This window comes from Stylophora pistillata, chromosome 3 (assembly GCF_964205215.1).
Source record: "Stylophora pistillata chromosome 3, jaStyPist1.2, whole genome shotgun sequence".
NCBI classification, from domain to species: Eukaryota; Metazoa; Cnidaria; class Anthozoa; order Scleractinia; family Pocilloporidae; genus Stylophora; species Stylophora pistillata.
In genome coordinates this window covers 45,471,826-45,496,975 of record NC_142521.1, presented here as the reverse complement: position 1 = coordinate 45,496,975, position 25,150 = coordinate 45,471,826, and the positions used below count along the sequence as shown (strand labels likewise).

Here is a 25,150-nt window from a genome sequence, read left to right as displayed (position 1 = left end):
AAATTGGTAAGGTAATGTTCACTACTCTCACCAGCTTGTTTCTAATGGCGTACTAACGGTTTTTTATCGGCACTGTTTCAATATTGATAATTCAACACGCAAGCAATCAAAATCCCCCCATCCCTTGAAAATAACCTAAAAATAGCGCAAAATAGGGGCAAACGTTTACCCATCATTACCTGCGTGCTTAGGATGCAGGAGGCAGGCCCCTGCTTAGCGCAATTGAACTCTGCGCTACTACACTGATGTGACTGAGTGGGTCCTGCTGAAGGAGTCGGTGTGGGTGGTGGGGCATATGGAAGACTTCCACTATATGGCTTACAGTCAGTCGTGAAGGAAACATCATCCAAACCAATGTCACCGGTGTAGCTATCGCCTCGCACACCTTCAAATATCACCTGAAAACAAAAATACAAAGTTAATAAAAAGGCACTGTGGACTAAATGGTTCAAAGCACGATCAGCTCTAGTCTTCAGTCATGGCAAAACCTGAAAGTTCTTGTCAGAAGACAGCGTCACGACGGCTCTGTTCCACAAAGCTCCCTGTGAGCCAACTTTGCTCCACACGTTCTGCATATTTGTTCCATTTCGGAAAGTCCTGATGTACACGGAAAACTTCTCAGCCGAGTCACCGTACATGTGGTAGAAGAACCGGAGCTTGCAGGGAGTTGAGCCGGGGATGAGTGCTTGGAAGTTTCGGCTTACCATCCAAGCCTTGTCGCCATACTTTCGAGGCCAGGAAGTTTCGATGTACATATAATAACCATTCTGTGTGGTGTGATCTGATGGTGGGCCAGTGTTCCACGACGCTGTTGCACCTATCATATCAAAACAATGTGGCTGTCAGTCACACTCAAAGAAAACAACTAGTTCCTTACGAAAGCACAGTACCACCTGTGTAACTAAAATATCTTAATGCCCATGATTAGTTGATGCGCAAAGCACAAAATTTTTTAATACTAGATCTTCTTAAAAAGTCCAGAAAGCGATCCTCTAAAATAAGTCCTATACCAGGGAACCGTTGTACTGTGCAAAAATAATACACTAGAAGGTCATTTCTTTTCTCACTCTACGATGGAACTGCAAACGTCTTGAAGTCTGCACGACTGTCAAGAAGCACGAGTGAAACGTCGAGAGAAATCCAAAACCAACTTTCAGGAATGTCTTCAAAATGTTCGCGCAAGAAATTCTCTTAAGGAAATGGTAGCGTGCGACAGACAAATTTGGACCCTCTCTTGACAAAAGCATAACTGCACCAATAATCAACTAATCACCTCGTCTTCGTAACCAGTCAAAGTCGTCCTCTCTACTTTGCGTCCAGTCGCAGGGTCCCTGACTGAAATCGCATCGTGTCGTGTAAGCACCTGTCAAGAACATGTGAGAATCATCAAAAAAGATGACGGGCTAACTGAAACTGTTAAATATGTGGCAAAGTAATCAATTATTATAACCGTGACAAAATTTAATTTAGTTTAAAGGAAGAGTTAACCGCTACGAACTATGAAGAAGGCACTATTTGGTCAGCGGTAGATTTCACCACCGCAGGCTCATGTGGAATATTGCAATATACCAGAAAGACCTTCAGCGTACGAGATCTCATTCTAGTAGGTTGTTTTTCAGCAGATTGAATATATTTGTTGCGGGTGGATGTTTTAAACAAAGGTAGGTTAAACAAAATGACATACTTGTTGCTACTAACTAATTTCATGTGTTCCGGGACCACAGTAATCGGTGTAAGCTGTTACGGAGTCCCTGCATGTATTGTACCATTTACATTTTTTTGTTTTGTTTATGTATATTTAATATTAAGTCGGCGAAGCTAATAAAATAAAATAAAATAAATAAAATAAAATACCACAAGCTGTTTCGTCAGAGTTGTCACCACAGTCGTCATTGTAATCACAGACATAGTCTTGCTTGACACAGGATTTCCGTGTGCAGGTGAATTCGGGACAGCTGTTAGACACTGGGGGAAGTGCACAATCAACAAACTGGATGTCATCCAGGGCGATGTCTCCTGAGAAACTTCTGCCTCGGGTTGCTAAAATTAGCCAAAACAAACATTATGAGGCTTGTGGGACACAACTAGGAATAAGAAAATTAATCATACGGAGGACTGCTAGTTCAATTCATAGGAGTCATGGTTGAGTCCTAATTCGAAAAGATGTCGGCTGATAAAGTTGCTTCATTTGTTCCGTTCAAAAAAAGTCGGAAAAGGTCATTGGTCTCCTAAATAACGCTATTTTCATTATGTTGGTTTACCTAACCTTCCTTCTTGCCTGGAAGGATTGCGTGACGAGCCTAAAGAATATTGCAGCGTACTTTTCAATTTACAAACATCCTTTCATCGTTAGAGAAAATGACTTGACAATCCAAAGAACGCTCAATCGGAACAAAAAACACTCCAACTCCACTTCCATCCATTAAAAAAAAGGTTGAGTCTCACACCTTGAACGAGAATTTGGAAAGGCTGCATTTGCTTTCCAATTCCCACAGTTCCCTGCAACCACCGGTTACCCTTGCTACCAGACTTCCTCCACCACAGAGTTAATCTATTACTGATATTGAGGTAGACATTCAAAGAGCCAATGGACGAACCATACATGTGATACCAGAATGTCATCTTACAGTTAGAATGAGCCTAGTAGGGAGAACGAAAAATAATTATGAGGTGATCACACTTTCCAGAGAGGAGATAATCAGTATGATCTAAAATAGTAAGCAAATAGCGATAAAATCGTAACATCTCTCAATTTCTTTACATTATCTAGTAAAATGGTGACGAGAAGAGGTAATTTGATGGTTTTTTTTTTTATCTGAATGCACACAACTTCACCGAGGAACAAGGAAAGGAATCGAAACTACAGGAGAAAGTTGCAAAATAATTTGAATTTTAGAGTTAGAGGAGGATAAAAATATCTCCCTGCTACACGAAACCTCAACTAACCAGTATCAGACCTCCACTGGTGTCTGTTTCAAACCCAATATCATACCTTCTTGAAAACAGGACTGAGCATATTTGCACGGTCACCGACGCTACCAAATGAGGTCTCGATGTACATGTAATATCCTTGATTGGTTCCCGTTGTGTGGTCAACAGAAGGACCGGTGCCAAAGCTTGGGGTTCTACCCTGCCTTCGCTTCCAGTCAAAGTTGTCTTTATCTGTGTTTACCCAGCTACACTGGTTGCTTTCAAAAGTGCATTTGGCCGCTGAAAAAACCGTACAGAGTTATTATCTTAGAACCATTTATCATAATGCTAGAGAACAAGGTAAGAAAAGAATATATCAAAAGTCTAATTTATTATAACACCCCAGTGCCCAACTTCTGGAAGTAAGACTTTCAAACAAGATATTGTATGGTATCGTATGACTCTAAATAACTGCTAATGTACAGCGTTAGTTTTTTATTCCAGCCAAAAAATAGGAAGGGAGGTGAGAAATATATCACTTACGACAAGTTCTTTCATCGGAGCCATCAGCACAATCCTTGTTGAAGTCGCAGACCTGACCAAGCTGAAGACATAGGCCATCACTGACGCAGGCGAACTGATTTTGTTGACAGTTGTTAGGATGTGCTGTGGTGACTGGACTCGCAGTTGAACCAACAGAAGGTAGTGACCCACCGTAGAGTTGACAACCGGGCTTCATTGCAATGCTAAGATCATCAATGGCGATATCCCCCCGGTAGCCATTCCCTCTCACAGCTTAAAACAAAACATCAATACAGTCGTCAATTAGAAGGCTTTTCTATGTGTAACACAATAAAGTTAATCCACGTTTGATTAGAAGCTGTAGTTTTTAAAATCACTTTAAGGGACTGAGAGGGCTTCAAAAGGATAGACCTTTAAAGTGAGCAAAAAAACAAGAGTCCCTAACCATTACTCAAAATTTTCCGGAAGGAATAATAAATTGTGAAAGAGATATAAATTATAAAAAAGAACTTTCTTGTAAAATTGATCAGGCACTGTTTTCCATTGTTGTGACGGAATTTTAATACAACGTGGGAAAACTCTCGCTTTTTTAGGAAAACGACTGATTCATGAGAAAGAGCCTAGTTGGAGGGAATTGCTTAATCTCAAGCCTAATCTTTTATTACTTCATGGTTCAATTTCCTCCATCACGGAACAGAACAGAATAACACTATCAAAGTCACTGAATTTCACCAACCTTCAACGACTATTTGATATGGTTGATTGCCGTTATTCATTTTCAGCTCGGTCCTTATCCAGTTATCTCCAACATTACCCGACACATTACCAACTCTTTGGAGTGGTCCATCCGACGTGGTGCGCATGTACACCACAAGATCGTTGACGTGCAGACCATACATGTGATACCACATGCGCAGAGTACACTGTCCTTTGACAATAGGGCTGCCAAGTTTGGCACGGTCTCCATATTTCTGTCCTGATGTCTCGATGTATAGATAGTAACCTAAAAGAACATTTCAAACTTAGTATCAAGAACGTCAATCATATACGTGTAGTGCATAAATGTGTACCGCTGTACACATATATGATTTTCATATAATGAAAATTCATTGATTTATATCATTTGGACGGGTTTAATACGAACCAACATAATAACCAGCTCCCAGTTGGCTTGTTAGCTCAGATGGTAGAGCACTGCACTGATATCGCAGAGGTCATGGGTTCAAACCCCAAATTTTTTCAGTCCTTATTTCCACTACTAGATAAGTAGGGTTTATTACTCCAAGGATCGCTTTCATACATTTAATTATACGTGTTTCACAAGATTTTTATTAATGACGGCACTTTGTGATGTCCATTGTATTCCGAACGTATCTGATAACAAGTGACGACTTTCACTGGAAAAAAGCTACGAAAAACAGTATGAAGAAGATTTTCATACTCTGATGGCGTTTCAATCGGTATCTTCCGCTTTAATTTCTTCGTAAAGCTGCTAGAATCAGTTTTGAGCAAGATCACTTAACACTCTAACCTGCCATAGTTCCCAAAGTATGATCCCGCGCAGGGCCAGTCGACAGCGATGGTGTTGGTCCTTTCCTTCTGGTCCAGTCCAATTCATCATCAGCTTGTTCTTTCCAAGAGCACTTGTCCTTTTCAAAGTCGCAGCGTGCCAAGTAGTCACTGCATGAAGTTTCATCGGAATTATCTCCACAATCATCGGAGAAGTCACAAAGGAGATTCTTCTTAACACAAGCACCATTCGTGCACCTTTTGTAAAACAGAGAAAGGTGATTAACGATACCAAAGCATTATTTATATCAATCACAACGAAGCTTAAAAAAGTTCGTGAATTCTCATTTTTGCGGATTTTCCCATAATCCTCTTCTTTTTCTCGCATAATGCTCAAGATAAAAATAAATTAAAAGTAAAACTGTGAAGTTCTCATGAACAGCAAAAGTTCAGTCACCCTCGACAAAGCCGTCGTCATTTTGTGAGGTTTCCATCATGAAAAACTTCTGACAACACTTTTTGCCTGAGTGAAGGAGCCATCACGACAGACGCAAACACATCATCAATTCTCATCACCATAACTCACCTCTGAGTATCTGACGGAAGAGAGCCTTTACATTGGTCAGGCTTATCACAGCTTAGCAACGAAATGGAGTCAATAGCAATGTCACCACGAAAAGAAACTCCACGCACTGCCTCGAATTCAATGGTGAATGGAGCCTTACGACGTCCAACAGATACGACCGTTTGAAACCACTGGTTCCCTTGATTACCTATTAGGAAACAATATATTAAGTGCTGAGTTCTTCGAATATCGATAAATTTCACTACTAGGAAAATAACAGTTGCGAACGGATCCCGCCATACGACCACTTATTCAATCCAATAGGGACCTTACGCAGTCAGGACGGCAACGCCACGGAAGAAGTCGATTAACTGAAAAATTAATTTCTACTTTTAGTTAGAATTTCGAAAATGACTGCATCTGTTTACCGTCTCATATGGCGCCAGACCTCAACCTCAACATAACGCATAAAAGTAGCGTGGAGGGCCAAATGGAAATTGAAATAATTTGCCGTCGCGGTTTCGGTTCGCAGACGACGCAAATTTTGGTGATTTCATGTTGCTGTTTTGCAAAGGGTGGCTAAGAAATGTACAAAGTTTTAAAACGCACGTGCTGAGCTACTGTTCTTCCAATTAGATCTTTTGTGTTTTCACGTTCCCGTTGCCGTCGTGGTTTGCTTAAGATCCCTAATAACTCCGAGCGGTGGTTTAAATGCAACTTTCTATCGCAATTTCTATGCATTAAGCGGAAACCAGGGAATGGGAAGATACACACGTATCAGAAAGTGTTTTCTTGGAGTTGCCTTTAATCGAGTTTTGAAAATTTCAAACCAAATTTACTGCAACAGCCAATCAAAACAAAGGTTAACATCATCATAAGCGAATGAGAACTCAGAGAGTAAAACCAGGCAAATTTATCGGAGCACGGGAAAACACGGGTTACCACTTAGGATTAGAGTGGCTAGAACAGGCAATCGCTAGATATGTCATGGGCTTGCAAGGTCGATAACTGTTACAAATAAGTTATAAAGAGTACAAACCCATGAGCATCATCATTCGCGTCCTATTGGAGCCATCGTTGAGATACACAGCCAGGCTACCGATAGTGCTTCCATAAATGTGGTAGGAGAATTTCAGTTTACAGTTACTGTACGCCTGCTGGTACTGGGGACTAACAAGCACAGCCTTCCATCCCACTATACCAGTCGATGTTTCAATGTATAAGTAGTAACCTGTTGATTAAGAGAGGATAAAAAAAACAATGATGCTTTCCATTTGGTAATGAACTTTTTCATGAGGTATAAGAACCTTCCCTCGTGGATAGAATTTTCAAAAAATAAAATAAAGTACAGGGTAATCCTTTGAAATAGTTTAACAAAGAGGCTAGCGAATACGTTGACTACGCACTTTTATTAATAAGAAGGAATCTTTAAAAAACAAAGAAATGACACAATGCACTATAATTCTCAGTACCACTATGTGAAGACAAATGAAACTTGCTTTATTAAACGTCATTACACATTGCAAGCAAACGCACATTCCAAGTGACAGCTATAACATTGAAATTTATTTGGATCATTGCTCATTTCCTGATTTTGATTGTGCAGCACGCCACACGCCATAGCTTCAATTTTCGAGTTCACCTCCTCATTGATAGATAATCACAAAATAATTGTTTTCGCAAAGAATAAACGATGCAGTACCATGTGTCAAAGGCTTAAGAATAACAAGAATCACCGAACTTACCAGAAGGGTTCTTGTCGGCGTCGGTACATGGACCGGTATTGATACTTGCAGTACAACCTCTGTGTCTCGTCCAATCAAAGTTGTCCACATTAGAGTTAGTCCAGTTGCACATGTCCTTGGTGAAATCACAGGGAGAGCCACAGTACTGATCTTTTGCACATTTGAAGACTGGCGCAGAGGTTGGAGTAGGTGGCGGGGTTGGTAAACCTACAATGTCCAAACCCGTTAGTGGTCAAGGTCTGGTCAATGCATCTTGGAGTCGAGCCTTTTCTTTTTATTTCCATTTTTTTTTAATCTCCTCATCTCTGTCTCGTTTCAAATAATTAATATCTTGTACCCACCTTACCGTAAAAAAAAAACAACAAAACAAAACAAAAACAAACTACATAGAAATTTAGAATTAACTCATCACAGTGTTACGAAATTCAAATGACCCAAAAGTGAGTTAGAGTTGATTACTCTAGAAGTTTCAATCAGTTTTCTGGGTTTAAGAGACACTTGAAAATACCAGACAATTTCAGATTTACTGTTTGCCTAGTTGCATGACGAGAAATTATTCACCTGGAATTGAGCCACCAACAACACATTCAGGTGTGAAAGATATGTCGTCTATGGCGATGTCTCCTCTATAGGATGTGCCAACCACAGCTTCAAATATAACCTGTTGAAAGGCGTGAGAAGGTTAAGTATCTGGATGAATTTAACAGAAGCCCTACTTAGCTAGAATATGGAGGAAAAAAAAGGGATGATGATACATCAGGTTTAAAAAATAATAATATTAATAATAACATTAAAAATCATTAAAAAAAAGAGAGAGGAAGTTGAGAAGACAACCCCAGATCGCCAAAGTTTATCTAACTTTCCGTAACATGTAAGAATTAGGAACACAAGAACTCTTCGTTGGATGGAACATCAGCCTATCATATAATACCAACCGGCATTTCAGACAATTTGGTGTTACTTATTTCGACTCATGAGTGTGAAGAATTAGAGGAAGAAAAAAACATAATAGAGACTTCAGGCGTGCTTTGAAACCTCAAAAATAGCCATCCCGTTCGTAAGGCCAGCGCTTCAACACCCACCCCCCCCCTCCCCAAACAACTTCCCAAACGCAAGCTTACTTTTAGTTCAGCATCTGCAATATTTACGTAACGTTCTTCACCTGGAAATTTTGGTTCACATTAATGTTCGCAGCTCCTCTTATCCACTGGTCGCCTTGGTCTCCACTTTTTGTCCAGACTTTATTCATTGGACCAGTGGTACTCGTTCTTGTGTAAACATTTAGGGTTCCGATATGGCTGCCATACATGTGGTAGAAGAACCTTACAGTGCATGCACTTGATGTTGGTTTGAATACAGCGCTTCCGATCATGGCATTGTCACCCTGCTTGCGCGGCGAAGACGATTCAATGTACATGTAATAGCCTGCCAAAAGAAAAGGCATATGATGTTTTCCCCATTTTGATCTCAAAAGCTTCTGTAGACACGGCTAACGGCTTCTCGGGTCTTAGTCGTATAAAAAGTGTCCCTATCCTACTAGCATGAAGTTTCCTGGAGTCTTCTTTTAAGGAATGGTGTATGTGTTTGAGGGAAAATACTTTTGCGGTTTGAGGTAACTGAAATTTCCATCGGGAAAAAAACTGGAAGCAAAATATACACGAGTTCTTTTCCAGGACAGGTTCCCTAGTAAAGTGCTGTTTCCAAGTGATGCTTCTCAACTGAAATATATGTAATGGTACCACAACCGAGAGGATAATTCGGTCTGTGATCATACAAGTGAATAACCGTGGCAAAAAATGTCTGCCTTTTCTTTTCCGTCTTTGTTTATGTTTCTTTACTGCTACTTATTTATTACTGTCTATATTGCTTTGGTGCCATAAATCACGACCCGCATCTACTCATTTTACAATCAGCCTTCTACGACCTTCTGGTCAGTTCTAAAGATAACACCGGTAAAGTCACGACAACTGCGCTCTTACTTTTCAGCATAGGTGACAAATGAATGCATGTCACAATGCCGTATTTTGAATGCAGCCCATGTGTGTGGTACATGGTGTGGTGTGGTGATTGGATGCTACTATATGAGATTCATATTTATGCCTACTTCGGGGACTAAGCATTATTTTATAGCCTGTCTCCGTCAGAACATGACATACCGAGACGAGACTGTGTGGTATGATCATATGTTGGCCCAGTTCCAAACGAGCCTGTTCGGCCCGCCTGCCTCCTCCAGTTGAACGTATCGTTTGCAAGCTGCATGTAGTCACAGAGGCCTCCTTCAAAGCTACATCTGTTTGACAAAAAAAAAAGTGGTTGATAAGAAAAATACTTCTATACAAGTCTAACTGTCAAAAATAGCCTAGCCTACCAAGAGACTCCTATAACTCGATCTGAAGTATTGATCAGAAGGTCTTAGGTTTCGACTCCTATTGACATTATCTGAATATGCCTTTGTCATTCACTGAATAACAAAATCTTTCACTTAAATCACCAGGCATAAAATTTACTTTCTTCATTTTCATAACCATTGCGCGGAAGCATCTCTTATCAACTTCCATACCATAGCAGTATGCAGGAAGCCTGTCTCCATGGACCTAGTCAAACGGCCAGGCCATTTTCAGATCTGGAATTTCATAATTCTTATTGACGATGGTGTATTTTTTCGTTGACTGTTCCAGGGTTCTACCTTGTAAGAACTTCTGAAAACACTGCGAGCCCTCTCTCCTGTAAATCTCAGGTTACATACAAACAACAAAAATACTACACCTGTTGTAGTTCACACAGGTTGAATTTTTCTCCTCAGAGCTATCGCAACAGTCTGGTTCAAAATCGCACTTGACTGACTGATCAATGCAGTGTCCACTATCGCACCGGAATGCATTGCTGCCGCTACAGCTGCTGGGTGGAAGAGGCTGGGCGCAGTTCTCAAAACTGATATCATCCACGGCTATGTCACCAAGACTGCCGCCTGAGTAGTGTTTTGCCATAACAACTATCTGCAAAGGGAAGTGGAAAAGCTCGATAAAAGTACCCCGATGGTGAAGGTAGAGATAAAGTCTTAGATTGGCTCAAGTAACGAAACTTGCAGATTTTTAACCCGTCACGAAAATTTCGTCCTTTTAAGATACGCATCCTCGTGGATAGGGAGCTAACCCACCAAGAATTTTGTCTCTTTTCCATGATAATTTGCTTGTGCCTATTTATATACCCGTGAGTGGTGGTGAGGGGCACTATAAGAGCAAAGTGACTCGTGCAATAATCAACCGGACGCGACACTGAAACTGACCTGGAAGTCATTTGCACATCTAGGAACATCCACGCTTCCCTGCTTCCATTGATTGCCCTTGTTGCCATAGATATTAAACAGCCGTTGGTCACGTGAATTCCTACGATAATAGACTTGAAGGTATCCGATGTTCGGACCAAACATGTGATACCAGAACTTGAACTTACAAGTTTTACCAGCCTGTCTAAAGAATGGACTGACCAAGTGTGCATCGGCACGGAAGCCTGTACGGTTGGTGACTTCAGTGTAGATATAGTAGCCTAAAACACAAATAACAGGTAGTGAAACATAAGAAAGCTGAATACTGAGGCGGAAAACTGCGACATAGGGGCGACACCACACCTTTTTGCGTTACGCCTTGCTTAACCCGTAAATGATTTGCTCCACACATTTCCATTAAAAGAACTGACCTGATGATGTGTTAAGGGTGTGATCCGCCGAGGGTCCTGTGAGCCTAGACGGCGTCGGTCCCTTGTTACGAATCCAGTCATAATGATCTCCAGCCTGGGCGTTCGTCCATTTGCAGAGATCTTTCTGGAAGTCGCATTTCATTGGGCAGCTGATTTCATCCGACTTATCACGACAGTCTGCGCGGAAATCACAGACTTTTCTGCCACTTACGCATTGTCCATTCGTGCACCTGAGAGAAAATTGACATTTCGGAGATCGTTTAGCAGTGAAAATGGTGAGGAAAAGTAGTTCAAAAATACTGACTGACTGATCCCAGTGTAGGCCTTTGGATAACCAAAGCAACCACCTTCCATTTACACGGGGCAGCATTTTAACCAGAATAGGCAACTTGAAAAAAAAATTAGCAGCCCCACCTTTAGAGCACGACTCTTAAATTTAGTTTTATACGTCAAAAGCTCCTACACATACCTGAATTGCCCACTGTCACAGCCAGGGGGTGGTGTTCCAGTGGGAGGATTTGGCGAAATTGTTGCCGCGGTGTCTGGGCGACAGTTTGGTGTAAATGAGATGTCATCCAGAGCGATGTCTCCTTGATAACCAGGACCGCTGGTTCCTTCAATCACCACTTGGAAATTCACTGCGCTTACAAGCAGGATCTCGGTTCGCCTCCAGATGTCGCCTTGATCTCCTAAAACGGAACAAAAGAAAGGTAAGATGTTTTGAGGTAAATCAAAAGCTAGCCTATACTAGAAATAATTCTTAAAAGCTTAGAGAGTAAAAATCTCGAACCGTGATTCCCAAGCACCTGGATTTAGTTGACATGTTCTGCATACGTTTTGGAGTAAATACTTCCTGACAATTATGCTATTCAGTAATGTATAATATCTCATATTAGCAGAGGCCAAAACCTACGGTTAATTAGCCTGACTAGTCTTTGCGTTTTGCTATATCACAAATCGAACTATTTCTGGAAGAACCAGTCGTTAAGTGTTTAATATTAACACACAGAGGCGATCGTAATGAAAAGTTTTAGGCATAGTCTTTATACGGTTTTACTCTTCTCTCTCAAAAAATTCAAATGCACGTGAAATTAACGTTTGGAAAGCATGTGAAAAATTATATCCCTTCCAAATAGCAGTTTCCAATGCTTTTTGACTTGCTCTTGAAGCCTTCGAGTTTCAAATTTAGACTCAAGCATACGATTTGTGGCTCAATAATAATAATAATAATAATAATAATAATAATAATAATAATAATAATAATAATAATTTTCACTGCTAATCGTCGTCGCAAAGTACAGCAACGACGCAGCTCAACAAGGTCGAACCGAAAGCTTACAATGGCGCCTCTGGCAGCCGCTATAGGTCCATGTGTGATCTTGGAGCACAGCTTACAGACAGCTGGAATCAGTTGTATGTTGGTTTTTTGGTGGGGAAGGAAAACCAGAGAACCCGGAGAAAAACCCTCGAAGCAGAGAAGAAAACCAACACAAACTCAACCCACTTATGGCGTCGGGTCCGGGAATCGAACCCGGGCCACAATGGTGGGTGGCGAGTGCCCTCACCACTACGCCATCTCAAGGCGAACGACTACTTATTTCAAAGTCAGGCTCTCTACGGAGCGCCAATGAAAAAGAGGATTGGAAGTCGGGGACCTTTTTCATGGCAACAAAATCATAACCAGAGTCTTTTTACCTGTCAAATTCCAGATTCCCTTCAACGGTCCTGTCACCGATGTTCTCAACTTAATGTTTAGGGAGTCGACATCCTGTCCAAACATGTGGTACCAAAAGCGCAGGTAGCAGCTGTCATTCTGCCCGGAGGACCTGAACACTACACTGCTTAAACGGGCTGTCTCATTAGCTTTCCTCGGGGATGATGTTTCAATGTACACATAGTAACCTTTCGTCGTGCCTAAAATGACATTCACAAAAATAAGTTAATAATAACCAAACATCAAATCAACAATTAACTCCTAGCAGCTAAGAGCGTGTTTATGGGAAGGACCTTCAGTAAGTGGTACACGTCTTAGCGGGGTTTCATTGCTTTCTCTCCTTGGTTGTATTGGCGTTCGTTCAACCCCCCCCCCCTCTTCTTCAAGCCTCAATGTAGCGTTGAGGTTTCTCTGTCTTACGATGTAGTTAAACAACTGCATTCCTTGAGGAGGGGGGGGCATGGTATGTAGATTTAAGTTGTAATACCTGTGGTATGATCTCTTCCAGGGCCTGTCAGCCATGACGACGTTGCGCCATTTTGTCTCGTCCAGTCAAAGATGTCATCGGTGTCTTGGGTCCAGCTACATAGATCATTTTCAAAGTTGCATCTTTCCTTGTATGTTGCGCAAGTAGAGGGTAGTTCGTCGCTCTCATCACCACAGTCATCAGAGAAATCACAAATCTTTAAAAATCAAAAATTGATCTTAGTAATCCCAATTTCAATATTTCTATTTGCCTGTTCGTTTGCTTGTTTGTTGGTTTTTTAAGATGGAGTGGGTGATTCATGGTACGTAAATGAGATTCATGCGTTGGTTTTACAGGTGCATGTGGCCAAAGTTATCATATTTCATCCACAGGAACACTGACTACAATTTATTACGAGCTTTAATCTCAGTTACTGGGTTAAAACAGAAACATTACTGTTGCTTTTCTTTGCTTTTATGGCGAATATTTCAACAACAATAATATCAGCGACAAAATTAACTGCTCTCTGGCCTTGTGTCTCATTAGATTACTTCTGTTAACTAACCTAGCAGGGGAATCTTAGTTTGTCTTCAAAATAAGCTCTTCATTATCCTACCAAGCTACAAAAACCTTGATACTGAACAAGCGAAATGTAGGACATCCAACAAACCATAACCTTTCAGGTTGGAATAGGACGGTAGAAAATGACGAGAGTCCCTCTTTTAGACTTGGCCAAATGTTCAAGTTAATGCTAATATCTATGCTGTCGCAAGGGGATAATCAAAATCTGTCTCCGCCTATTTAAGAGTTACTCCTCTCAGAAACTGTACTCAATGAAATTCCAAAGCGTTTTCACGCCTAATACCTTGGAAAGATTGAAATACAATACCTGATTGGGCTCGACACACGAGCCTCTTGCACAGCGGTATTCCCCAGAAACGCAAGATCTAATAGGTGCCAAGGCACAGCCCGGGAATGTGATGTCATCAACAGCCATGTCTGCAGCCTGAACAAACTTCGATGCGGTAAACTGGAGGCTAAAATCTACGATACAAATATAAATTGTCACGACAAAGGGCCAAGTCGCTGGATACGAAGAACAATGAAAACTGGTGGTAGGTAACTTAATTTCTTACTCCCCCCCCCCCCCCTCCCCACTTTACAATCAGGATTGTGGGAGCCGCCTAGGACACTATTTTATCAACCCTGGAAAGAGGGGGGTTGTCGCTAAGCCGCGGGAACGGAAAGGAACTAGGGCAACCTCGTTTTCGAGACGTGAATTTGTGTGATTAAAAGGTCAAAACGAGCTGGATTTCTTCAACTTAAGATACAATTTCAAAGCGATAACATCTGCCAGACATTTTCACAACATTGTTGCCAGAACACAAGAAAGAGTTCATATTAAAAGTAATAAGTTTTCACATTTGAACATTTGTTTCGGTGAAAATTTCAATGAAATAGCCGGTAACTTTAACGAGAAAACCCTGCCAAATGTGCTAACCGCCTCCCCGTTAGCTCAATTGGTTAGAGCGCCGGACTGTTGTACGGGAGGTCGAGGGTTCAAGCCCCGGCCGGACCAACACTCAAGGTCGTAAGATAACTGAGGAGAATGTGCTACCTTTCTATATCATCAAGAAATGGTTAGACATTCCAGTCTTCTAGGATAAGGACGAATAAACCGTAGGTCCCGACTCCTGCATCTATTAATTAGTTAATTTGGTTAGGCAGGGGACGTTAAAGAACCCACTTCACGAGATTACTGTGATGTGGTCTGGCCTGTTTACTGGGAATTGGGGAGGGGGCATCTGTTAGATTCGCCTTTATTGATTGTAAACTGCTACTAGCAGTCTGGTAAAGTCCGCCGCACAGTGTTGTAAAACAACTCGCAATTCAGCATTAATTGCTGCAAGTAGTTGTTCTGTTATCGCTATCGCTATCATGGTGAAACCAGTTAATTCATACTAATAACCTTTCTCCAAATGACCCAATCCAACTTCTGCCAATTGCCACTTGTCGCCCTTGCTACTTGACACTTCAAAGATGTTAGAGGTGGATCCCTTGTAGTTCAGCTTCAAGTACAGCGATCCAGTCCAGGCACTGCCGCTCTTGAGGTACATGTGATAGTAAAACCTCACTATACAACCTGCTCCCGTCTTGGTCATGTTAGGACTTCGAAGAATTGCATCATCAAAGAATGACCCAGCACCAGAGTGGACATAAGCGTAGTAACCTGAAATGTGAACAATTTAGTAGGATTAGCAGACTAAAACAATGCTTTTCCAACTCTCTGGCAGCATTATGCTACATGTCTCTCACAAGATCCTTGCTACCATGAGTCTCCGCATAATTAAGTAGCAGCATAGAATCTGAAGAACCAATCGATACCCATAGATCGAGATCCTTTTGGTACTGTCTGCATTTCTTTCTTTCTCCTTCTGAGTCACGGTATTTATTTTTCTTCTTGTCACGAGCGTGAGACAGAGAAAAATTCTGAGCCCCTACGAAGGTCCGAGCCTCAGATTCTTAACGCTCCAGTGCTCTACCTCGCAGTTGCAAAGCACTCTAAAGTGAGATAAGCGACACGCGTCCTGTAGATTTTTATGCCCTTGGAGAATACAGGGGAAAAACGACATAACAGACAGGCCAGTGAGACTTATAAAAGAACAACTTAGATGAGTTCAAGTAGTAACTGTGGATGACTGTTAAATGTAACTTACATGAAGCATTTCCACAGGTGTGGTCAACGCTGGGTCCTGTGCCCGTAGCCACGGTTGAACCTTTGTTTCTGCTCCACTGGTATGTACCCAGACTGTTGTCCTTCCAGTTACACAAGCCGGATTCAAAATTGCAAGGACCTTAAGAAAATCAATAGTTTATAAGAACACGTATTGGAGACAATTTTTCAATATAACCACTATGGAATCTGATCAGCAAGTGCACGTTAGACACGGGAATAAGGAACAGTTTTAATAAAGCTTTTTGAACTTAATACATACCACAGTTGACTTCATCTGAGCCATCTCCACAGTTATCCCTATAGTCACACACGTATCCCCAGTCGATGCAAGGTCCATTTGAACACTTGAATCTAAACCCTGGGCATGCTGGCGCAGTTGGGGCTGCTGTGGTTGGAGGAGGAGCTGTTGGAATTGGTCCGTTGTAGGAACGACAAAACTGGGTCATGGACAGGTCATCAATGGAAATATCACCTTGATAGCTTGAACCGCGGACACTTTCAATGACAACCTGGAAGCAATAAGATTGATACAAGTATGTCTTTTATGCTCGCACTTAAGTGTCCCGTCGGAATTTTGAGTTGGCAAATGCAACCTTGTGTCACCTCCTTCCCAAAAAATGAAACTAAATGAGTACAAAACAAACAAATGTATAAGAAACGCTCTTACAGCTAGTTATAAAGTGGCAAAGACAATGCTGAAAACAATGAAGAATGACAAAGGCATGAGACTAACAATGTAACGGCAGTTAAAATGGTAATTGCCGTGACAATGACAGAGGAAAAATGAAATGAACTTTCAACAGTGTAAAGGAAATAAAAGAAACAGCATTCAGCACAAATTGTAAGTGTTCCATTGAACGTTTCAAGAACTCGACAAGGAGTAAAATATTTTTCCGCTTTGACTCAAACAAAGCCGGGTCAACAACGTACTAACTCAAAATAACTGAGAGGAAATACGACCACCACTGTTGTCTTGCGTTTCATACATGAGCCTCTGGCTCGGGCAATATGGGTCACCATGCCCCACGTAAAGACATTAAACTTTGATTACTATTACTATCACTATTACTACTACTACAAAGAATCTTACATCACTGACGTAAATGTTCTTAAGCATTTAGCATTAATATCAGTAGACAAAGAATCAGTTTTCATACTTGGAATGGGACAGTGCTCGGAAGGGAAACCTCGGCGCGATCCCAGAAGTTGCCCACATTGCCTGACCTCGTGTACACAAGAGTCTCTGCACAACCGTTACACGGTCGAGTGTAGATATTCAGGGAGCCAATGTCGGGTCCGAACATGTGGAAATAGAACCGTAACTTGCATGAAGTGTCACCTTGGGGCAGAGCGCTTATAAAACCACTCGCCAGACGAGCTTTGTCACCTTTTTTACGTGGCCAAGAAGCTTCCGCGTAAAGGTAAGATCCTTAACAAAACAAACAGATTTAAACACGGTTAACTCTTAGTTTCATTGAGGAGAATGTTTGGACATCCATCATTTGTCGCACGTAACTTACAAAAAGCGAGATTGGGAGGTAGACTCGCCTTGAGAGCCGTAAATTGGAGAGGAAACGAGAGACAAAATTGCCCCACTGGACCTAAAAATAAACTCGCGTATATGAAATTTCGTGCACGGCATTTTTATGACAGAAGAGTTGCTACAATTGCACCGGGTAAGTAGATTTAAGAACAATAGGTGTTACCCTTTATCGCATGAAATGAACAAAATGAAGTCAAAAACTAAGACAGACTTTACTAAAAACGCAATCAACTTTGGACGCGCGGCGAATGTTTCCTGAGGAATCTTTGCATTTGGTAAACTGGTCAAAATGAAACTTATAAAAATGTTCTCAAGACATAATCAATCGCACGTCTTCACAAAAAAAGGAAAAAAAGCAGTTTTGTTTTTAGCTGCTTTTTCCATTAACCAATTTTTAAGAACAGCTCATTCCCATATTATATCTGGACATTGTGAACCAACAGTACCGGCTGAGCTGCCAAGGGTGTGGTCGAACATAGGTCCTGTTCCATAGGAAGCTGTGGACCCTTGGTTTCTCGTCCAGTCGAAGTCATCATCACGTAATTGATTCCACTGGCATAAAGATCGCTCAAAGCTACACCTATGAAAAAAAAAATAAAAAACGCGATTTCGTTTGACAAATACTTTCAAAAGCTGCTTGAAGGTTTAAGAAAATCCAAATGAAATGTTAATAGTTTATGGCGAGAAATCCAGCGTACTCCATTGTAACAGACAAGTTCCTTGTGTCATCTGCTGCCGCTACCAACCCTCCATCGACTTTTTGCCTTTCGACGAATTAACAATTCTTCCTCGAGTTTGATGGAAGAAAGATATGAATAAAACATTACAACTCGACCGCATTCTGTGTCTCGTGGCTTAAAAAATTGAATTTATAAAAAGAACAGGAAAAAATTCAGTCCTTTTCTTAATGTTTGGCACTTTTCAGGAAATGTTGTCACGGCTAAACTTAAGACGCAAAGTTCATTGATTCAAAACGAATTTTCGTATTTTTTAATCAACAAATTCTACGTTTTATCAATGTTTGAGGATCTTTTCGCGTCTATTAAGCAAAGTCACTGATTCTATCATCCGTTCATTACATCACCAAAAGTTTGGTTCCAAATCGACATGTAACTTCGACACTGTACCTATTGCATAAATAGCGCTCTCTACTGCGAGGATCGTGCATCATACGTATCTACAACCGCAGTTCAAAATATATGAACTTCATATATTCATTGTAACTGTACCTATAGTTGTAACTGTAACAGTTGACTTCATCCGAGTTATCACCACAGTCGTCAGTATAATCACAGAGACGCCCTGGATCGATACAGGAACCTCTGGCGCATCTATGTTGACCTCTCCTACAACTGCTGACAACTGGAGGTAGGGTGCAATTCTCGAAGCTAACATCGTCAATAGCTATGTCACCAAAAACATTGTAGCTCCTCTCTGCCTCAAAGATGACCTTGAATGGTCCTGAGTGACGGCCAACGTACAGTTTTCCTTGGATCCAGTTGTTACCTTGGAAACAAAAAGAAGCTTAGCTAAGCGAACATTTGCACCATGATTAACCTCTATTCTTCACAAGAACTTAAAAAAATAGCAACTGTAAAATAAACTTATGAGAGGTTTTTTGATAGTTTAAATCTAATAATAAATCTTTCACTGCGACACATGGCGGGTCTCTTTTCGGATTGTGGGGTTCACCATCTCTCTTCGTTATAACATATACAAGATAGTGTCAAAGAATGCTATTCCTTCTTTTCTTCTTCATTTCCAAACAAAATAACCTAGAATAAAGAAAATGTTGTCTTTGTGAAATTATTTTGTACAGCAATTGTCAACAATCAACATTGAGAAGTCTTGCATCCATTTCCTGGCCTGTTTAATGAAAAAACCTGCTAATTTGTTTAATTGTAACAAAGTAGAATCCGCTTTTTATAGCCTTCCTTTGCGACAGTACAACGTTCCTGAAGCATGGTATTCAAGTGAATCAGAGCAAAACGCACTTCACATTACCGTACCTTTGTTACCCCATTCTTCAAACAATCTCGTGTAAGTCTGTCCAACCTTGATATAACCATACAGCGTACCGATTCCACTGCCATACATGTGGTACCAAAAGCTAACAACGCAGGTTGAAGCAGACTGTTGTAACCAAGTGCTTTCAAAACGCGCTAGATCCCACGAATCACCTTGTGAAGCCTCTACATACATATAGTACCCTAGTGCAGTGCCTGGAGGAGAAGAAAAAATTATTGAATGACAACTCGAAACTTAACACCTTTCTTCAGTTATCTCTTCAAACACAAGGAAATAATCATTTTTCTAGCAGGATTAGGAGTTTGAATTGTTGTCAAACTTTGATAGAAGACTGCCACCTTTTTCTCTACTATTGTAAGACGGCAGCACCATCCATCTGATGAACAGTGGAACATAATTTACCAACCAAGTTCCCTTTGGTTAACTCCATAGGGATAAACATGTTTCGTAAGCAGGAGAATTTTGACTACCTATGGTGTGATCTACACTTGGTCCAGTGTTTTTGGATGGTGTGCCTCCCTGATCTCGATTCCAATCATATGCACCCTTACTGGTGTCACTCCAACCACACTGTCCTATAATTGAAACCAAGAATAAATAAGGTGAGAGACAACACAACTAATTCAATAGAACACACATTGACACTTCAACACTTTTGGTTGCGAAAAACTTCTTGGCAACCGCCTTGTAAGTCACTATTTTTCTTCTGAGTTCTTGCACAGCCTTATTACCTCATACAGTTTCATTTTTAGTTGACCTAGGTACAATATTTATACGTAAACTATTACAGGTATACAAGTATAAGAAGGAATAGTGGGAGGAGGGGCCTTAGTAGAACAATAAAGCCTACGACGAAAAAACAAGTACTTCTTACCTGTTTCAAACGTGCAGTCTCCGCAGTTCTGCTCGTCAGTATTATCACCCACTCCACAGTTATTGACAAAGTCGCACACATTGGTTGAACTGACGCATTTGCCAGACTTGCACTTCACAGCGCATGCGTTGGGTGTGGGAGTTGGAGTTGGACCTTAAAAAAAAAAAAAAAAGGAAAACACTTCTTATAACCTTCGCAAAGTGTAAACGAAAACTGAATCTCTTTTGTATAATACTTCAACCATTTAAAGCCCCCTTGGTAAATTTGTTCGAATACATTTTCAAGCCAAAATTACTTTTTCATTACAATACCTAAAACAGAGAGAGGAATAAAATTGTCTGGTGCATTAGTTCACAACCTGAGCACAACGTCCATAACCAGATAACTTATTCTGCTAAAGATTACCCTGATTTCCATATCATAAAACGACAAGGAACATTGCTTTTCTCCAGCCCACCCTGGTTGGCTGCGTTATAAATCAAATCAATTTCAAATCGATATCGCAACGGAAATGTTGATATATAGTCAACGTGTAGAGAGAAGGTTTGACAAAGTAACAATACATGACAAGGGAATGTTTATTTCTGGTGTAATGACGCGGCGTTGTGTAATGCCATTACTCCATCATTATCATCATCTTCATTTATTAGCCACTTCAGAAGCAATGTATAAACAAATTCGACAGAATGGTATGGCGAGGAGACCTCCGCAGTTCTGCTCGTCAGTATTATCACCCACTCCACAGTTATTGACAAAGTCGCACACACTGGTTGAACTGACGCATTTGCCAGACTTGCACTTCACAGCGCATGCGTTTATACGCTTATACCTACTTGGACAGTATCCCTTTGTCACGTCAATGTCATCAATAGCAATGTCAGCGTCATAGGAGGCACCAACTGAAGCTTCAAATACAATCTGTAAAAGAACAAGAAACGGTGGGTCACCTCAACGTAGAGAAAAATACAACCTAACTGAACGAAACGTTTTACCAAATGTTAGCGCATTTCATAAATTGTACAAGATCACAGATCAACTTGAAGAAAGGTTGGAATTTCTGTTCTACGAGACTTTAAGCAGACGACTTTGGCTTAAAAAGATTGCAAAGAGTTCTTCTCACATCACCATTACTTTAAAATGATAAAAAGAAATAATTATAACTTTAAAGAATGAGAGTCGTTATCCTTTAGCATGGATCCTCAGACAATATGTTCCTAAGCCAATCTGCAGAGGGATTAATGTCTACACATACCTCAAAGTCGTCGGCACTGTTAATCTGTACTTGGTCAAAATACCAATTATCGCCGCGGTTATACTGTGTAGTCTTCAATGTGTTGTAGTAAGGCTTACTGGGGTTAAACGGATACATTTTCAGTATCACTTTAAGACCCCCGACACTGTTACCATACATGTGGTACCAGAACTTCAAGCACCAGTTATGGCCGTCCGCGATTTTAAATCGATCTGACACGAGCCTGGCGGTCTCTCCTTTCACTCGAGGTGAAGATGTTTCGATGTACATGTAGTGACCTGTTTGTATGGACCAAATTAAAATGTACTTCGTACAACGTGGTTTTGGTATCATGATGCACTATCCCTTTTTACTAAGCTAAGAATACTTTTCAGGGTTTTTTTTATCCCATGTAACAAGCATTATGTGACATCTTACTATTAACGTGGTTGAACTTATGTAACGAATGAGTATCGCAAAGAGGTAGAAGACCTGATACATTAAGGAAAATTTCAAAAAGGAAAAAGAAAAATGATAACCTGGCAAGTCTAATTAGTAAGATTGGACTTCAGCTTTTGACATTTAATTATTCTTGTAATCATAAATGACAACCCAGTTGCATGACTGGTCAAAAAAAAAAAAAAAAAAAAAAACACACAGAAAAACATCAAAAAACAAAAACAAAACAAAAAACGCTACCAATCTTTTCCTCTTTTTTCTTAGGCTTCAAACAATGCCAAAGACTTCCTATCCCCCTTCTTAAACCAGTCTCAAACTAATCCCATCAAAGAGGGCTTACAACCTATCGTCTTTTATTCCCTTTGTCGTACATATTTGTAAATCAAGTGAATTACCAGTAACAGAATTAGTTGTGTGATCAGCAGATGGCCCAGTTCCAATACTTCCAGTATGGCCGGAGTTTCTTTCCCAATCAAAGTCGTCATCCAAGTCATTCTGATACGCGCATAAACCTTTTTCGAAATCACACGAACCGGGCGGTGGGCAAGGACCACTTTTGACTTCGGCGTCGTCAATAGCAATGTCTCCTCGATAACCACGCCCTCTGATGCCTTCAAACACAGCCTGAGAAAACAAAGAAAACATGAATGACTGGATTGAAACATTTTTCCTTTAATACCCATTTTTTATGGCCACCTTAAAAACCTCAGTAGACAGCAACTTCTATACATAAAAAAAAAAAAAAAAAAAAAAATAGTGCCATGGATGAATAAGGAAAGTCTAGAGAGTCAAAGAAAGAGGCAAACTAGCGCCTTTTTAGGAATGGTTCAAATTGAATACAGCTTAAGCCTTCGAAAACCCTAGGGGTGATCAGCATCTCATTTCTCCTTACTATACCACTCCTGAATCAAACATTAGGGTCATGAGAGTAAAGGAGATGATCAACCTCTCCATTGTTAGAAGAAAAATTCACTATCTTTATCAGTGCCATAGAATGTTATGTTTTTTATTTGTTTCTATGTATCCTGGATATCTAAAAGAACTTTTTGTTTTTCGTAACTCCAGTTATTCACTGAGAGAAAAGAATATTCTAACTCTACGTCAGTACCAAAAACAACAAAATACGGTCTTGAGTGCATCCGACATCAAGCAGCAAAAACTTGGAATTCGCTCCCGGACAGCATGAGAACAATTACATCATTTAAAGATTTTAAGATAGCCATATTGAAAATGAACTTTTAGTAGTAATTTTTTATTATTGTATTGGTAGTAGTTCTATTTATAATTTGACAAAATTGTGTATTTTTCTTTCTCGAAGATATTAGCTCAACAGAGCTACTCTGAAAATTCGAGTTGAAATAAAGTATATGTATGATGTATTATGGAGAATATGCATACTGATATCAGAAAGTGAAGGAATAAATACATGGTATGTGCATCTTCAAAAGAGGAGCCAACATTTTAAAGCATTTTGCAATCTGTGTCAATCCTCTCCACCATCAATTATCCCTGTTTCTTTGCATCGTGTCTTTCAGCCTGCGACGCATGCAATCCTTTGCAGGCATCGTTCACTCATTATTAGAGAAAAGTTTGTTGGCAGCTATTAAGAATTTTTATGGTCGGAAAGATAAAGATACGTCTACCAAGGGGTGGAGCAGGGGCAGAAAATAGGGGAGGGAGAGGGTAAGGGGAGGACAACTTCACCAATACCCCTCCTCTCCGTGTACATAATTTAAAATAAAACAATACTAAACGCTAACTCCTTTTCCTTAATAAAAACTCTTCACTAAAACCTTAACTTATGTTCTACAAACTGAGTTTCTCACCTTCCACTGAGTGTTTGGACTTTGAACTGTTATCATTCCTCTTAACCATCTATTCCCTTGATTGCCAGATGCCGTCCAAACTCTCGAACCGAGGGAGTTGCCACGTTTGATATACACATTCAGTCTACCAATTCCGCTTCCGTACATATGGTACCAGAATACCAAACACTTTCCATTACCATCTGTTACACCATAGGTTGGAGATTCCAGGCGGGCGTAGTCTCCAGGTTTGCGAGGAGCTGATGTTTCGATGTACATGTATTTGCCTGAAGTACAAAAAACCGTAACAGCTTTTAACTGATGAACAGGCAATTTTTATTGTGCAATGGTGACTTTCAACTTAATAATAAACAACAGAAAGAAATCTGTTTCTATTCCAACTGACCGATTCTGATTGTTCCAGTTCTTTAGTTGAGTTGCAAAAATTGCCTAATACAGGTCAAAAAGTTTGAAATCAAGCTTGCATTGGAAGCGATTTGAACCTACGCGGAGGAACCAGGGGCAGTGCGGATCGGCTAAAGATGATTTATTAATTTCACTGCTGGTGTTACATGAAACATAATTGTGCGAAGTATTCATTTGTTCAAAGACTGCGAGACATTTTTTTACAACCCCCCAATTAGCATTGGAAATCCTATGCGTCTCCTCTAAATGGCTAGCAATTGCGAGCGATAACCTGTCTTTTTGACTCACCAAAGGCAGTGCCGGAAGTGTGGTCAAATGATGGCCCGGTTCTGACTGAAGTTGTGTTACCACTTCCTTTCGTCCAATCAAAGATGTCTCCTTGGTCTTGGGTGAAGCCACAGATCTTAGGATCCTCAAAGTCACAAGTGGCTGAGACAAGAAAAGAAAGATGAATGATGATGGCAAGATGAAAGTACAAAATCGTGCTTATCCACCTGAAATATAATAACTCCACCATTCTAACTGCTGCACATTAGAATTTACTTCAACTATCTTAAGGCAATTTCTAGCTTCTAAAACTAAAAGAAAACAGCAGATACAGAACAAAACACCAGTTTGCAACAAAATTAAAACTGAATCGAATTTGTTCTAGCGAATTTTTAATTGACCACCTGAAGACGTGATATCTCCTTCATTTCCGTTCATTTCTCGGTAAACCATTCCGAATTATTGCGATCTGAGTGACAGTATATCAACATTTTAGTCGCACAAATAAGATGTCAGGAAAGTATTTTGGCGCTACTGCAACGTCGTCATCATTTTACCAAATTCTACAAGGGAACCGAAAGTATCCTAAACAAATAAGTTCGATGATAGATACACAAACGAAAACGTTCCGTTATGAAATTTGCTTTGTACTC

At 40.4% G+C, this 25,150-nt stretch overlaps 1 protein-coding gene across 1 annotated transcript in view; it reads right to left on the bottom strand.

Annotated features, from left to right (window-relative positions):
- The window catches only part of LOC111333431 (MAM and LDL-receptor class A domain-containing protein 2), a 106,663-nt gene that overhangs the window by 26,578 nt on the left and 54,935 nt on the right, over positions 1–25,150 (bottom strand). The window contains exons 65-100 of the mRNA XM_088755052.1: positions 24,519–24,659; positions 23,826–24,091; positions 22,395–22,623; positions 21,562–21,839; positions 21,143–21,227; positions 20,310–20,462; positions 19,906–20,010; positions 19,417–19,629; positions 18,637–18,913; positions 17,854–17,987; positions 17,022–17,293; positions 16,124–16,373; positions 15,845–15,982; positions 15,097–15,357; positions 14,017–14,171; positions 13,149–13,344; positions 12,643–12,861; positions 11,417–11,636; positions 10,948–11,177; positions 10,538–10,797; positions 10,018–10,247; positions 9,408–9,541; positions 8,414–8,676; positions 7,813–7,912; positions 7,252–7,458; positions 6,546–6,737; positions 5,528–5,714; positions 4,964–5,199; positions 4,169–4,435; positions 3,454–3,705; positions 2,993–3,210; positions 2,448–2,640; positions 1,855–2,040; positions 1,274–1,363; positions 489–817; positions 180–398 (exon numbers count right to left, since the gene is read on the bottom strand). Coding sequence (XP_088611178.1) covers positions 180–398; positions 489–817; positions 1,274–1,363; positions 1,855–2,040; positions 2,448–2,640; positions 2,993–3,210; positions 3,454–3,705; positions 4,169–4,435; positions 4,964–5,199; positions 5,528–5,714; positions 6,546–6,737; positions 7,252–7,458; positions 7,813–7,912; positions 8,414–8,676; positions 9,408–9,541; positions 10,018–10,247; positions 10,538–10,797; positions 10,948–11,177; positions 11,417–11,636; positions 12,643–12,861; positions 13,149–13,344; positions 14,017–14,171; positions 15,097–15,357; positions 15,845–15,982; positions 16,124–16,373; positions 17,022–17,293; positions 17,854–17,987; positions 18,637–18,913; positions 19,417–19,629; positions 19,906–20,010; positions 20,310–20,462; positions 21,143–21,227; positions 21,562–21,839; positions 22,395–22,623; positions 23,826–24,091; positions 24,519–24,659 — 7,385 coding nt within the window. The remainder of the gene's footprint in view (positions 1–179; positions 399–488; positions 818–1,273; positions 1,364–1,854; positions 2,041–2,447; positions 2,641–2,992; positions 3,211–3,453; positions 3,706–4,168; positions 4,436–4,963; positions 5,200–5,527; positions 5,715–6,545; positions 6,738–7,251; positions 7,459–7,812; positions 7,913–8,413; positions 8,677–9,407; positions 9,542–10,017; positions 10,248–10,537; positions 10,798–10,947; positions 11,178–11,416; positions 11,637–12,642; positions 12,862–13,148; positions 13,345–14,016; positions 14,172–15,096; positions 15,358–15,844; positions 15,983–16,123; positions 16,374–17,021; positions 17,294–17,853; positions 17,988–18,636; positions 18,914–19,416; positions 19,630–19,905; positions 20,011–20,309; positions 20,463–21,142; positions 21,228–21,561; positions 21,840–22,394; positions 22,624–23,825; positions 24,092–24,518; positions 24,660–25,150) is intronic.